The sequence below is a fragment of the Lissotriton vulgaris genome, chromosome 12 (assembly GCF_964263255.1).
Source record: "Lissotriton vulgaris chromosome 12, aLisVul1.2, whole genome shotgun sequence".
Classification (NCBI taxonomy): Eukaryota; Metazoa; Chordata; class Amphibia; order Caudata; family Salamandridae; genus Lissotriton; species Lissotriton vulgaris.
In genome coordinates, this window is record NC_141700.1 from 79,560,798 (window position 1) to 79,576,659 (window position 15,862).

At 43.6% G+C, this 15,862-nt stretch overlaps 1 protein-coding gene across 2 annotated transcripts in view; it reads right to left on the minus strand.

Annotated features, from left to right (window-relative positions):
* Positions 1-15,862, minus strand: part of LOC147673373 (natural killer cells antigen CD94-like) — an 88,569-nt gene that overhangs the window by 21,916 nt on the left and 50,791 nt on the right. The window contains exons 3-5 of one of the 2 annotated variants that reach the window (XM_086946348.1): positions 13,738-13,854; positions 13,314-13,436; positions 5,632-5,783 (exon numbers count right to left, since the gene is read on the minus strand). In XM_086946348.1, the coding sequence (XP_086802474.1) occupies positions 5,632-5,783; positions 13,314-13,436; positions 13,738-13,854 (392 nt within the window). The remainder of the gene's footprint in view (positions 1-5,631; positions 5,784-13,313; positions 13,437-13,737; positions 13,855-15,862) is intronic. The other variant, XM_086946349.1, reaches the window with a different exon arrangement.

Sequence of the window (15,862 nt, forward strand, 5' to 3'; positions counted from 1 at the left end):
TCCGACTGGAGCTCAGCAGTCAAGTTACCAAGGGCACCGGTAGTTTCGACTATGGTGGACTCAACCACTCTTGTCAACTAGCGAATATTCCTGCTGTTACCCATCGGTCCCCAGAACGGCAGAAAACCCTTAAAGAAATCTCCCAACTCTTGCAATGCAGTGTCTTCCTGACTAAAGACACCTCTAGCAACTCTTGTCTTATGGTAATCTGCCGCAGCTGTAAAAGTGGGAGGCAATAGGAAAGAAACAAAACATGTACCCGAAAAATCAGGGGCAACCATGTATATGCTTTGTCATAGCAAACAAAGTAGGTACCCTTAGCAGCTAAAAATACTGGGGAAGACTGGGACGTAAGTACATAGGTGTCAGTACAAACGCTCTTTCCTAGCTGAGCTCTCAGATTCTTGCCATTACCCTGCAGACAATAGCGACCCTGATAGGGCACTATCCAAATCGGTGGAGAACTTTTGGCTCGATGGTTAACACTCAGACTAACTCCATATCCAGTAATATCCCAACCACTATAGGGTTGCTTCTCATCTATCAGAATAGTTTCAATGGCATTAGTCCCTTTGACCATGTCAACTATGCCTCTAGCAACTGCACTATTCTTTGGATTATCCTTCGGTGAACATTGAGGATAAACACTATGGGCATAAATAAACATCGTTCTGTAAGCCCAAATCGAACCATTTAAACTAAAGGGCAAAACTAAGTACGGAATACCCATATCAGTCGTATGGGGCATTAGACCACAAATCCAACAGTTTGTTGTGTTCATCATTAACTGGTGTTGGTGCAAAAGTTGACATACGTCAACTGTTGTGGGACGGCGGGGCAACCTGCATAGCCCTTCATAAACATACCCAGGGCTGGTATGACGGGGGTATAGCCCTGCCCAACTTGCGTCTCTATTACTGGTCGTCGCAACTGGTGGCCATAAATCATTGGATTCACGGCTCCCCCCTGAATCCGGCCTATCTCCTTGACAAGAGTCAGACCGGGCGGGAAGGTTACCTGGGGGCCCTGTACAGTAAACCAACCAGGCAAAGGTATGTTGGGCCCATGGCACACACGATTGCGATATAGCATAGGACCAACAAGTGTTTGGGATGGTCGCACAAAATCACCGAAGCGACCCCTCTGTGGTCGGAGCAGCAGTTGGGTTCCCTCTGTTTTCTTCAGGGTTTTGATAAATGGGACACAATTGGGCTTTCCACAGTGGGTGACTTGGTACACAGGGGCAAGTTACTGACTTTTGCAGACCTACAATCAAAATACTCCCTCGCACCAACAGAACACTTTCAATATCTTCAAATCAAACATGCCCTTCTCACTGCCATCCCTGACCTCACTTCTATACCTGAGAGTTCCTCCCTAGAGGATAGAATACTGTCAGAACCTCTCCCCGAAAAGGCCATATCCCTCACCTATCGTAAGCTTTGTAACAACCTCCCCGACACCTTCCGACCCCTACGAAATAAATGGGAGGAAGACCTGGGGCTTCTAGAAGAGGAGGAATGGCTGGCGGCCTTAATGTCTCCTAGGGAGACATGACTACATGATGGTGCAGGTCCAGATGTTGCAACTGCCCTCCCCCCGAGTTACGCTATTGTAAGGAGGGACCGTGTTGGCCAAACAGGAGGAGGTATTGCCATTATTCACAGTAGAGATCTTGTATGCAACTTTGAACCTGCAGACATTCCTAACTGTGAAGCGGCATCTCTTCAAATTACCCTCAGTCCTAATTTTACTTTCTCTGGCTTACTTATATATCGACCGCCAGTAAATAGCCCCTCATGGTCAGACAATTTGGTAAATTTCATTCTACCTCACCATTTGAACGCCCAAAATTTTACAGTACTTGGTGATCTGAATCTTCATTTAGAGGACGACAATAACAAGATCTATAAAAATCTAATTGATGACTTTATGGTCCTAGATATGACTTTACGCAACAAGGGTCCCACCCACAAAGCAGGACATTTGTTAGACCCTATCATATCTAACATGAGAGAACTTTTATGGCTGAACACCACCCCTATTTGCTGGTCAGACCATTTCCTCACACTTTTCTCTATCTCACTCAAACCTACCAAACGCCCTTCCACGACCCCCTCTGAAACTTTTAGGAGAAATTGGAAAACTCTAAACATAGAGGATCTCAACAATGCATTGAGGAAAGACCACCCATGTATAGATGGAGATATGGAAAGTATATCAGAGGCCACACAGACATGGCTAAATGGCGCAGTGAATGCCTGCCTGCCCCTATCCTGCTGCAAAGGGAAAGTGCATCGCCCCCCCGCCCCCTGGTACACAGAGGCCCTCAAGAAAGAAAAATCTACATGTAAGACCCTGGAGAGGCAGTGGCGTAAGAACTATGAACTGCATCAAAAAGAGGTTTATCGCAAGGCCAGAAATAGCTACCACTCGGCATGCATGAAAGCCAAAGCATGCTATGTTACTACTACCATTAACACGGCCGTAAACAAATCCCAGACTCTCTTTAACACTGTAAAAGAGTTGGCTGGAGAGAATTCAAGAGCGGAGGCTATCCCTCTCAATACTCAATGGAAACATGCTATGGTCAGTCCTCTGCTCAAAAAGCCAGGCGCCGACCCTACGATATTGGCCAATTATCGACCAATATCGTTACTGCCTGCTTTTTCCAAAATTTTGGAGAGGCACATTCATAAGGCTCTTTCAACTTATGTGAAAAATTATGACCTACTTCATCCGTCCCAGTCCGGTTTCAGGAGTGGTTACTCCACCGAGACTGCCCTGCTCGGGGTTACAGAAAAGATCAGGGAGCTTAGGGACGATGGCCAAATGGTGGCATTGGTCTTGTTGGACCTAAGTGCGGCCTTTGACACCATTTCTCACTCCAGACTGCTTGTCAGGCTGGAGGAGAGTGGTGTCGAGGGCAGGGCATTAGAATGGATTAGATCATACTTATCCCTCCGCACCTTCCAGATCACCTCTTCTGAGGCATGTTCTGATGTATTCTACTCTCCCCATGGTGTACCACAGGGATCTATCCTAAGCCCGCTATTTTTTAACTTGTACCTACGACCACTGGCCAACCTTGCAGAAAATTTCGGTCTCGTCTTAATGACCTATGCAGACGATTCTCAAATTCTGTTTTCACTTTCTAAATCTGACCCGTTTGCTCCATCTGCACTAAAAATAGGCCTTCACGAAATATTTAGTTGGATGTCGGCTAACCAACTTAAATTGAATGGAGAGAAAACAGAGATCCTTCTCCTAGGGAATAGTAAAGATCTTTGGAGCGATCCCCATTGGCCGACGTCGTTAGGTAAGCTCCCGCCACCAGCTTCTCAGGTCAGAAACCTTGGGGTCATCATTAGATGACAGTTTATCTATGACACAGCAAGCCAACAAAGTGGCAGGCATATGCTTTACCATTCTTAGATGGCTACGCAAAATTGTCTGGATGTTACCACCTACCACCCAGAAGACCGTAGTCAATGCCTTAGTGACATCTCGGCTTGCTTTCGGTAACATCCTGTACCTGGGCTCAAACAAAGCAGTAATAAGACGCTTGCAACTCGTGCAAAACGCTGCTGCCAGACTGCTTTGCAGAATCCCCAGATCCGCCAGGATCACCAAACATCTTAGGGACCTGCATTGGCTCAGGGTTGAAAACCGGATTCGCTTTAAAACCCTGAGCTATCTGTTCAAAATCAAAGCTGGTACTGCCCCCAAGTATCTACAAGACCTTGCCAAGCCTTACCTCCCCAATCGCAGTCTCCGTTCATGTACATCAGCGAACTTCGCGGTGCCAAGGTACAAACGGGCTAGAATGGGCGGGAGATCCTTTTCATATTTGGGTCCAACTCTTTGGAACACATTGCCCATTCATATACGCAAGGAAGAAAATTATATGAGATTCAGGAAAAGCGTAAAAGCCTGGTTGTTCGACAAATAATTGCCTTTGGTTTGTTCTCTCTCTAGTTGTGTTTTGTGCTTTGCTAATTCTGGCGCCGGGAAACCCTTTGTGGGTAGCTGCGCGCCCTATAAGTGCTATAAAATAAAAAAATAAATAAATAAATAGGGAGTCGGCCATCAACCATAGACTCTGACTAATCCAACTGAAAGTCCTACATCGATGCATACATGTCTGCTCTCACACTAGCTAAAATTGACAGGCGCCCTGACACATTATGTCTCAGAGGGTGTGGCCAGCCGGGCACCTTCTATCACGTCCTATGGGACTGCCCGAGGGTGCAACAATTTTGGGAGGAAGTCTTACGTAAAAAGAGGGCGTCTTTGGGCAAGCCGATTCCGCTATCCCCAAAAGAGAGTATCCTTAACATATGGGGGGCCACAGACCTGAATGAATTGGAACTGCAGTGGGCAGCGCTAGCCTTCCTGTTGGCCAAACGCTCCATTGCTATAAAGTGGGGCTCCCCGGAGAGGCCACTGGTGGTGGGTTGGCTAGCTGAGCTGGATCGCTGCATGCTTGCTGAAAAAACTGTGTACAAAATTAGAGGTTGCCCCACAAAATGGGATAGGAAATGGGGACACTGGAATTAGTTCCGGGGTCAACTGTGTGACTCTCCAATGCTTGAACTGGCAATGTCCCGGACTGGACCCAATTCTTGAAATGCTTCCCATGTTATAAATGTGACTACGATGTAACTGGATTCAGATATATGCTTTCTATATGTGACTGATTTATTGACTTTGCTTTCTTTGAATAAAATCTTATGTTAAAAAAAAAAAAGAATATGGCACCTGGCAAATGAGTGACAAACTAATTTTTGTCCAGGAATAGCAGAGAGACAGATGGACCACTCCAAATGAACCTATAGTATGTAGTCTTAAGATAACAGGGAGATTCTTTTCTGGTTTTCTGACATGACCTTCCTGCAAACTTACTCCTAACTTGAAGGCACTACCAATAATACTGCATTGCTATTTTTTGTGTATAGGGATTGCCAATAAAAATTAAACTTTTAAGGATTTACTGAAGTAAGCACAGAGAAGTTGCGGTAGTTGGTCTCCCATCTTGGTCATGTCTCACGATAGGCAGCTAAGGAGATGCCAGCTGGTGATGGTCAGCTTAGGGCATCATTTACAGAGCAGAATGAAACATCTGCTTCACCTTTTAACTTGATTTGCATGGGAAATCAACATTATACAATGACTTCCATCAAGGTCCTTTGGGCTGTTGACACCGGCCAGTAATATCTTATATATCCAGGAACTTGACAATTTATACAGATTGATTGACAACTATCCCTCTGAATTAGTGTACAAGATTGCCATATAGGTGGCACTTCTTTTGTTTCAAAGGAACTGTGATATTTGAGCCAAGTGGAATGACATAATTCCAAGAGTAGCACTTTCTTGTAGTGGGCACTCCAAGAGAATGTGTCTTTCTCTGGAGTGGAGAATCAGGGGCGCAACTGGCTGTTCATCTAGGAAGGTCCAGAAATGACTTTGCTATCTGTACCTTATCTGATAGGGTACACTTGTAGAATTGGTGATTGTATAGAGTGAGGCTGACCTAACCCTGCCTATTCTTCAGTGGTAAATGGAAATACCAGATTATTTAAAAGTGTGGGGCATGACACAGAGACCATGTAAAGTGCTAACACTCACCTGTTCTTGTCGATCTAAGATGCTCACCAAAAATGACTCATTCAATATGCAGTTCGCCCTACTTTTTTCATGCCATGACTCTACCACAGAAAAATAATAACAATGGCTGTTGTTCTGCAACCAGTCCTTTGGGCAACTCTTAGTAAAATATTCTGTCAAAGAAAGCATAGGACATTGTTAAAGAGCGTACATAGTATTAATTTAGAAACTCATCATCCACCTGCTGATATCTTATTCCTCAATTGCCTTTCATACTACTCCACTTCAATCTTCACTTCTCACACCTTTCCAAATTCATTTATTTCTTCGACTGTCAATTCACCACCCCCTATTAACAACCTTCTCATTCCATTCTTTTCTTTTGTTTTTTGTGTATTCACTGCCTTGTTTCCCTAGATCTTGGTTCTCTGTGCATGTACACTGTAGAAACCTTGTGACTGGAATCATTTTCTTTCTAACACTTGGTATTCAGTATTTTGTGTAGTGCTTAATTTGATATCTGGTGTGTTGTGGCTACTTCTGCCTGCAGCCATTTGATTGATAATACTTTGGCCCTGATTGTAAGTTGCAGTATCCCAAAGGGAGAGTTACCTATGCTGGCTTAATATCTCGGCCATTACGACTACATTGGTGTCTCTATGCCCAGTAATTCCCAGCACGGAGCAACCAGCCAGATTCAACAGGAGCAGATCCATACTCAAAGTTCAAAAAGTACTTTATTCGGTTAATAGATAATAACCATAAAAGCAACCACATGAAATTTCAATTACACAGAAGTATAAAAAGAAAACAATTAAAGTTCATCCAGACCAATTCATTTCCGCAATTTAAAAACATGTCTAAAAAATTCTAAGACTACTGTAACAACTAAAACTGTGTCCATTCTTTGCAACTCTAAAAATGCTGGGCGACATCTATTTAAATTCCTTTCTTTGAGGATTGGGATAATAAGTTAAAATTTACAAAAAAATAAAACATGGATGTCAGATTGGCACGAGGATTCATCACATGGACACGTAGGCAGATCATGCAACCACAAATTAATTTCTGGGAAAGTCAGAAGTCTAAAAACAATATTTCATCTGAAACGTGTCAAGAGAAATCTATCATAATTAGACATAGGCAGAGTTAAATACGGCTGTACTTTATCGCCAGTTAATAACAGCTGATGCGAGGTAACCGTCTTTTTCTTTACTTCCTCTAACCTTCTTTTCTCCTCAAGATGTTCCATACACAATTTTTTCAGCAACTTTCTGGATATATTTTCCATTGTGGGAGGATCATCATAATATTGTTGGCAATCGATTTCTATGAGAAAACACTTGACATATTCTAGCCATTTTAATCTACTCACATTTTCTAGTTTTAGGACGTCCCACAAAACAGCCCGATTTACGGCACACTCATTTGTTGTCCATACCCTGTGCCACAGAAGGATGGACTGAGTTCTGATTATATCTGTAATGCACGGTTTCCCAAGTTCAGTGTGGCAAATATAGGTCGCAACACTTTCTGGTATTGTCAGAATATGCCTCATGAACTTATTTTCGGCTATTTGTATTGATTTTATGTTAGTATTCCCCCAAAGTCCCGATCCATACAGAGTCACTGGTAAACACGTAGCATTATAAATAGTTAAGACTTCTCTTATTGGTTTCTTACCCAACTTTTTTATAAAGGTCTTTAGGGCCATTATTGTTTTTGAAAACAAGAGAGTTCTAGCCTTTACAGCACTTGTCCAAGAGCCAGTCTCATGAAACAGGATGCCCAGGTAAGGGAAAGTGGAAGTGTTTTCCAGGGGAATATTATTTATCGACACCGTTTTCATTTGTTTCCTAGTTTGTGTACCACAGTTCATGGAAAAGGTTTTACTACAATTAATGTTTAGATCCATACTCAACATGAACTTATCAAAGGATGTTATCAGGTTCTGTAGGGCCAGGGGGGTCCGGGCCATTAGAACCGCATCGTCCGCATACAAGAGTGCAGGGATTGATCTTTTACTAATCCTAGGCATATCCCTGCACTCTTGCAACAGACGAAGCTCAAGTCCGTTTACATAGCCCAAGAATAAAAATGGAGCAAGGACGCACCCCTGGCGTACCCCACGTCCTATCCCAAATGATCTGGTACATTCACCCCCCTTTCCATAACGAACCGATGCTGTCGCCCCTGAGTACAATTCCCGTAAAAAGCACCCAACCTTTCTAATAATGCCCATAGTTTACTATGGGACACACAGTCAAAACCCGATGTGAGATCGACAAACGTAAGGTATAGGCGTTCACCCTTTACCCTGGTGTATTTTTGATGAACAATAAATAAATGTAAACCCTGTTCAATTGTTCCTATGCCCTTCTGGAATCCAAATTGCAGGTCACTTATTATCCCATTATCCTTGACCCAATTTTGGAGTCTAACTAGGATAATTCTGCCAAGGATCTTTATAGATGAATCTAGAAGGGCGATTGGCCTATAACAAGCAAAATTTTGTCTATCACCCTTCTTGTATATTGGGACAATGATCGAGGTGAACCATGAGGGATTTAATCCCCTCGCTAGCGCAGCATTAAAGAGCGGTACCAGCATGGGGCCCCAAATCTCACTGTTTGCTTTAAACAAATCTGCTGGGATCCCATCTGGGCCTGCAGCCTTTCCCCCCTTTGTTGCTTTCAGGCTCATCATAACTTCGTCCAGTGTTACCACCAGCTTCTGGGCCCGTACCCCTTTGTCACACAGTGTGTTAAAACTAATTTTGGATGTTTCATCTAGGCAGCTATAAAGATTAGAAAAATGTTCGACCCAATCGTCCTCCGTGATCGCAATTTCCAAACGCGCTTTGGTATTGTCGTAAAGGAAGGGGGCATTCACGGCCCTCCAAAACGCAGATGGATCTTTGGACTGCGACGCTGCACATAGGACTTCCCAGGCCTCCCTTTTTATAGCATTTTTCCTATTTTTTAATGCCTCGTTATATGTTTTCCTTAAACCCCTTATTAGTAAAGGGTCTTGAGGTGTCATATGAATGGCATATTTCAGGTCAGTAAGTGCCCTTGTACATGCGTTTTCAAACCATCTCCTGTTGCCTTTGGCCCGTTTCTTTGACTCCACCCACAGACTATCTCTAATAGAAGATGCTATAATGTAAAAATGTTCCATTATCCGCTCACTGTCAGAATGTTCACCCAGGCAAATCATCAAGCTATCTAAACAGTTTTTCAATAGTTTGTCTAAGAATTTCTCTGGGACCAGCTTACTCCATTTAAGTGTATAACCATTTTGCCTCCCAAGCGTCACATCTGGGACTGCGCGCATAAGGGACCCATCATTATACTGCTCCCAGAATGGGTTTTCAATCTCCATTATTTGGGGCCGATGGTCGCTCAATGGCAAGTCTAGGGTCTTGAGCCTCTTAATCTTGCGGCCATAACTATTTGAAGAAATAATAAAGTCAATAGTAGTCAGTGCTCCTCTGCCAATAAAGGTCGGGAGAAAGTGAGATGGTTTTTGGGCAATTTCATTTACATATCCCAAATCATAGGTGAACAGTATTTCATTTAATAAGTCCCCGATCATGGAATGATCAAAATGTGTAAGGTTAATGTCCTGTTCTAACATTAAACCACAGATCCCTTGTTGCCCCTTTTTGCAAAGTGGACAATTAAAATCCCCCCCCCCCCCAGAGAATTGTTACTTCCCTTTTATTGCTATCTATTTCATGTTGTATTTGATCACTCAGCATTTTTAAAGTGCTGGGAATATCATTATTCGGGATATTGTTGTAAAAGTTTATGACAATAAATCTAGCTGCCTTCCTGCTATCTATCGTTACTGTCTGATAATAGCTACACTTTGATGAAAAGAGTACCCGATCATACTTAAGCTGATTGGAGAGGAACATAAGCAGCCCACCCTTTGCTCTCCCATGTGTGCCCCCCACTGCTGGAGTGAAGAAACTTTTATAACCGTTTATATGTACTGGGTCAATTGACCAAGTTTCTTGCAAAGCCAAAATATCGTGACTATTTATAGCACTTTCCCAAGAGGGGTTTTTAATTTTCTGTTTCAGACCTGCCACGTTCCAAAACAAAAAGCTGCAGGATTCCCTATTCTGAGTCACTACGGGATCGCCCAGGAACATGTTGCCCAGTTCCCTTCTAGGTATCAGGGAACTGGCTTCCCCGGATTTTTTCCCCATCTTTTGTTCGAGGTTGCTATTAATCTTATAGCCTTCCCCTTTGTTAGGGCTATTAATCTCTACGGACATAGTTTCTATTAGGTTAATGTCCACCTTACCCTGCAATAGCCTCTGCTCTTCTGGATTCTTATTAATTATATCAAAGTTCTCCTGTATTCCTAACATGTTAATGGGAGGAATATCCTTGTCGAGTCAATCAACAAATTCAAGACTCGAAAGAAAATCGAACCGATTGTGGTTTGGTATATTATAGGCGCTTAGTGCACCACCTCTATTACCCAGCAAGTAGTTATTTTCAGAGTTCGAATTTACATTTGGAGGGTAAATCGGTCTAGGATAGGAATCAATAGATATTTTTTGGTGGGTAAAAAATGTTTGATTACGTCCATGATATTCTATTCCAGGCCTTTTTAAAGAATGCATTCCTAATAGACATTCTTTGGGATAAGGGGCTGACGTCTGCGGGTAGAAATAACTAACATAATGTGTAGAGATGGAATCAGTACCTCTCGCATCATACCAGTCCCCAATATGCCTCACAGCTCTATGATCTTTAAAATTTATAAAGACTACCTCCCTCTTCCTATCTTTTAGACGTGAACCGACCCAGGTTGCACGCCTAACACTTAGGCTTTCTCCGTTAATGTGGGCAGGCAAAGGTCTATTGTTACGCACCCAATATACTACTTTATTTCTTAAGACTCGGTGGTCTTCCTTAGTACCCAGAGGGAGCTCAGGGACTCCTGCCATAATGACAGCATAAGGGGCGGATTCTGGCGGTAGGTCTACTCTTCTATTTAATTGTCTGTATATATTTTGTGGGTCCTTTGCCCCATTTTCCTTATCAGCCTTACTTTGTTGGTGTTCCATTTTTTTACCCCCGGATTCGTGTTATCACCCCCTTGAGAGCTCTCTTTTCGTACTGATGCTACTTTAGGAGCAGACGTCTTCTGTGATACCGAAGATGTCTGTGCTTTTTTGGGTGATTTACGAATTAGCTTTTTTCCTACATGATTAGCATTTATGGGGACAGTAGGACAGGGAGGACATTGTTTTGTGGGCGGCATCACCGTTACAGGGTTTGCTGGAGGGTTTCTACTGCTCAGACCCTTTGCCAGATCGGCTAATAAGAGTGTATTCCCTTCAACTTTTTTGTCAATCAGATCTAACTGTGTATTGATCATCCTGGTTCTCTCTAAGAGAGGCAATATCAGGGATTTCAACAAAATTTCAATTTTTCCCAGGAAGCCGCCCTCATCAGTAGGAGAGTGTGGGCGATAAGTAGATATTACGGGAGCCCTAGGAGGGATTAGCGATTGAGCAGCGTCTGATACTATCGAAGTCGAATTCCTCTTTTGTACTTTAGCTTGCCGAGTTTTTAAAGGACCACCCCCTCTTTTTTGGCAATTTTAATCTTAGGTGGTGTTCTCTGACTCATATTGAGGGGAGGTGAAATAGACAGTCTAAGAAAGTTAGATAGATCAGCATCATCACTACTGTTGGACAGGCTCAACAGAAATGGAACACTATTAGAATCACCCAACTCTTCTCCGATAACCTCGGCATCCTCTACATCCACCAACCTAATTTCCTCCACTGTGTGGTTTGTAGACACCGGGGAAGCCACAGTCCCTATTTGCCCCAAAGAAGATCGCTTCCCCGTTATTAAATCTAGAGAAAGATGCTTCTCCACATCAGCAATTTCCTTTTCGAGCACGTTAGAAACTCTTTTGAAAAAATGGTCAAGGGTTCCAGTAGCCACCCCATTTGAAGTAGCTAGAGTGATTTTATAGTTTTTTCCGGCCCGTAAGGACATAGTTACTTACAACTGGTGCCTGCCAACAATTTGCAGTAGATATCACACAATTACAATATGTTATGTGTTCTCAAGCAATGAATAAACACAGGTTCTAAGTGCCAGAATGATGTTAGCAAACACCAGAGATGTTAGGGGGTTGCGCGGCATGGCCTTAAACGTCCTTAGACGGCCCGCCCTTTGCCCGGGCTTAGCCCGGCGCTCACCCGTGCGGGTCCCGCGTGCGCGGTGGAACGTAGGACTAAATAGTAGATGAGGGAAGGGGCAGGAAGAGAACCAGCTGCGGCAGATCCCAGCCGCGCAGCACGCTGGTCCTCGCAGTTCCGGTGGGCGTCTGTAAGGTAGTCTCTGGGCTAGGTTCCGCACTGCCTCTGGTGTAGGTAGTCCAAACTGCACACCCACATAAATGTCTGCACGAGCGGCGCCCGCGAAGCGGGGGCCGCGAGAAGTGGGATTAGATTCAGGCAAGAAGTCCGCCGGTAAGTGTCCAACAAAGCAGCAACACACCCTTGCTGCACCAAACAAAGCACCCCAGATCCATACTCATTAAAACTCTACAGGAACAAGGACAGGGACTGGTTGCAGAGCACAGTATGACTGCTGAGAACCTCTTCATAGCCACAGGAGGAGCAGACAATATTTCCTCAGTCTGCTTCAGCCCTGGCCGCAGACATCGTCCCCACCACACCACCAATTCCACAGGCCCTTCCATAGACACTTTAAACCTTATCTGTTCAGGTGAAAAATGTCAACAGTTCTCTTCCTGAAATCAGGAACAGCTGCATGGAAAAGCAAACATTATTTTTCTTTTCTAGGTGGTTATTCTCCATTCAGGGGTAAAATCTCGAAATCCCTGAATGAGAGCTTCCAACCCTTAGTTACCCCAAAATAAAATCCAGAATCCTTGCAAACAGGGCCCATGTGGGATTCCAAGCATGCTTTCCAAACTGGCCTATTGAGTATCATTCTTATTGATTTATTTGCATATCTTATTATATCATTGTGGGCCCATGCTCATATTTGACACTTAAGAATGTTAACCAGGTGTGTTGTGATTGTCATTCTATTAGCCTCCCCACCTAGGCAACAGAGGATGGACTTCAACCTGCCCTTATAAACTGTGCCTGTGTCTTATTAACCATCTCGCACAATTTCTGATCCAACCCTCCTGCCTTCAAAGTCGAGTTACGTTTGTTTATTAACTGATCAAACAGTATTTATTGTAAATCCACCACCTCCTGCTTTCTGCTCAAACTGTTGTGTGGTGTTAAGGTTGCCTATCATCTCACCTCATGGATATCTCAGTAAATCCTGAGGGACCCTCAGCTCAAGCAGGATTGAATACAGCCCTGGGGGAGGAGGCACACACATTTTATTTTATTTTAAGAAATGTGCAAAATGTGCAGTTGCGTAGAACAATGCCCTTGGGTAGTGTGCCATAACCTTAGATTATGTCATGAGTTCTTCTTCAAAGCTTAAAGGTTTTATGCAATATATTTGGAAAAGTTATCAAGTGGTCCAAGGTCTTTTTATGGATAATCCCAACCCCTGGCTAACTTTGCTTGCTCCCTCAGTGCAATATGAGTATGACATTGTAATCCTTTCCAACAAGCGTTCAGCTCCCAGAACAACTCTGGCACAGTAACAGGTCCATTCCAGAATACTTACGTTCACAATCACTGTCATATGATTTGTCTTTGCAACCGATGTACACGAGTGCCCGGCTGTGATTGATCTTTAGTTGTGCCATCTTCTGCTCAGTTTGCTGGAGTCTGGCAGTCATTAGTGAATCTAGAAAAATTGGAGTAGTGAGTGTGAGTTCCTTGAAAGTTTGGCCTATATTTTAAGTTAATTTGGCTGTGCACCGCCTAGGCCGTTCTGTTTCCAGTGTTCCTTTCCCATGAAAATAGTACACACTTGTTAGAGAATAAGCTCAAAATGAGGGCATTGGTAGGGTGACCTAAATGGTAAATTGGGCGGGCCAAAACATGTAATAAAATGTGCCCATCCCTAGAATCGCTTCAAAGGACCTTTTGGGAAGGTCAGTTCTTTCCAGCCTTGTGAAAGTATTCAAATATGTCATCCCACTTACACATTATTATAAGGGCACTCAGTGTAGCGAGAAGGAGAAAGCAGATCACCAATGCTGAAACAGTCAGACATCTCCATTGCACCGTCTTTTTCTGTGTAGGTGAGGTCTCTGTTAAGGCTAGAAAACGATTCGATTCATAAACTTTATTCGACAGTTAAGTCATAAAAGTGCAGCATAAAAACAACTTTTACATATAAAACCAGATAATAAATATTGAAGATGCAATTAAATCCTACTTATGACTATCGAATCGATTATTAAAAACAGTGAATCTCCCACTATGAGATATATAAAAACAGTCATCATTTCATTGTGCAATAAAATATGGCTCCTGATCTGGAGACAATATCAAAATTAGCAAAGGAGACATAGCATTGTTCCGATTGGCAGGAGTACAATAGCATCGAAACATCATATCGCCAGAAAATGCATAAACACTCAGTCCTTCGCTGCGGGACGGGACGGGTCAGTACTCAAAATCCGCAGGGCTGTAGCATGGCTTCTAATGCCAATCAGCTTGCAGATAGGCTTTATCCACATGTTCCTTGGAGCAGCATATAGTGGGCATGCAAACATAATGTGAGCCACTGTTTCACGATGGATCAAACACTTGCTACATTTATCATTGTTAATCCCCCCTCCCATTTTGAGGTAAATTCTCGTGTTGGGGGAGCACCCGCCCTGAGTTGGAAATATAATTTGCGGTCGTGTGATTTCTCGATCAGATCCCAATATTTCTCAAGTTGTGGGCAGGACTTATAGTCAAGAAATCGACCAGCAAGGTGGGTGGAAAGACCTTGTTGGCTCATTACCGTATATACAAATTCCCAATATCTTTCTTTCAGGATTTTCTTGGATGGGAACTTTGCATTTATGGGGCCTTCCCAGAGTTGTAGCATCCCCAACTTCGCTAACAAAGATCGGATGTCCTTCAGCCATTTTATTTTATGAAAGGAGTTGGCTTTTATGACATCCATGAGACCCTCGGCGTAGTGTGATAATTCCTCAGTACACTATAGCCTGCGCCAGTATAATAATGGGCAAAGATTTGCTAGGTATACCAAGGGTTTTTTTCCAAGGTCCAAGAATAAAGGCCCTAAGGGGTTACTTTTGGGGAGGCTAGTCACTTTACATAGAAAGGCATTTTCCAACACAGTCAAGCAATGTAAGTTTTCAAGTCCCCACAACTCTGCTCCATATAAAGTTGAACTCAGCACCTTCATCTCGTAGATAGCTAATACTGGCTGATTGGTTTAGTTATGGAGGTTTTAGATTTCCCTAGAAGGATACCAGCTTGCTGTCTATGCGTCAAAACAGCCCGGTCGGCTCTTCCAACGCATGTCCTTCTGTAAGGTAACGCCCAAATATGTGAACGATTCAACCTTTTCCAGGGGAGAATTGTTCATATACACGCTGCGTCTATATGGTTTGTTATCGTTAAAAGACATGAACTTGGTCTTGGCAGCATTTATCTCCCGGCCGCGTAGGTGGCAAAATTCTTCAAAACGGTGAAGGGCCTTTTGGAGACCACTCGGAGTCTTTGATATAATCAACGTATCATCCGCAAACATGAGGATAGGGATTCTAGTGCCTGCCAGCACCGGAGCATCCGTGGGGGTTAAGGAGAGATAGTCAGCCGCCCCATTGACAAAAAGTGAGAACAGGGTCGGCGCCAAGACGCATCCCTGCCGCACGCCCCTCCCAACGGGAAAGGCATCCGTAACCTCTCCCCGTACCCCCCACTGTACCCGGGCAAAATTATCCTCATGAAGCTGAACGATAAGTGACAACAGCTCCGGGGCCAACCCCAACTCGACCAAAACCTGCCATCATTTCCTACGCGGAACTTGGTCAAAAGCTGCCTTTAGATCAACGAAGGAGCATGCAAAGCCCCTTTTCCCAGTACCACTGTCCTCCAATACAGATTGATAAAACGGAAGAGTTGGTCGACCGTACTGGTTAGGCAACAGAAGCCAGCCTGCATTGGACTCATAATGTCGTTATCATCAATCCAGGCCTGAACCTTAGATAAGACCATTCTACCAACAATCTTCTGCACTGAGTCTAGTAGGCTGATTGGCCTTAAGTTCCCTGCTTCCGACTTATCTCCCTTTTTAAACACTGG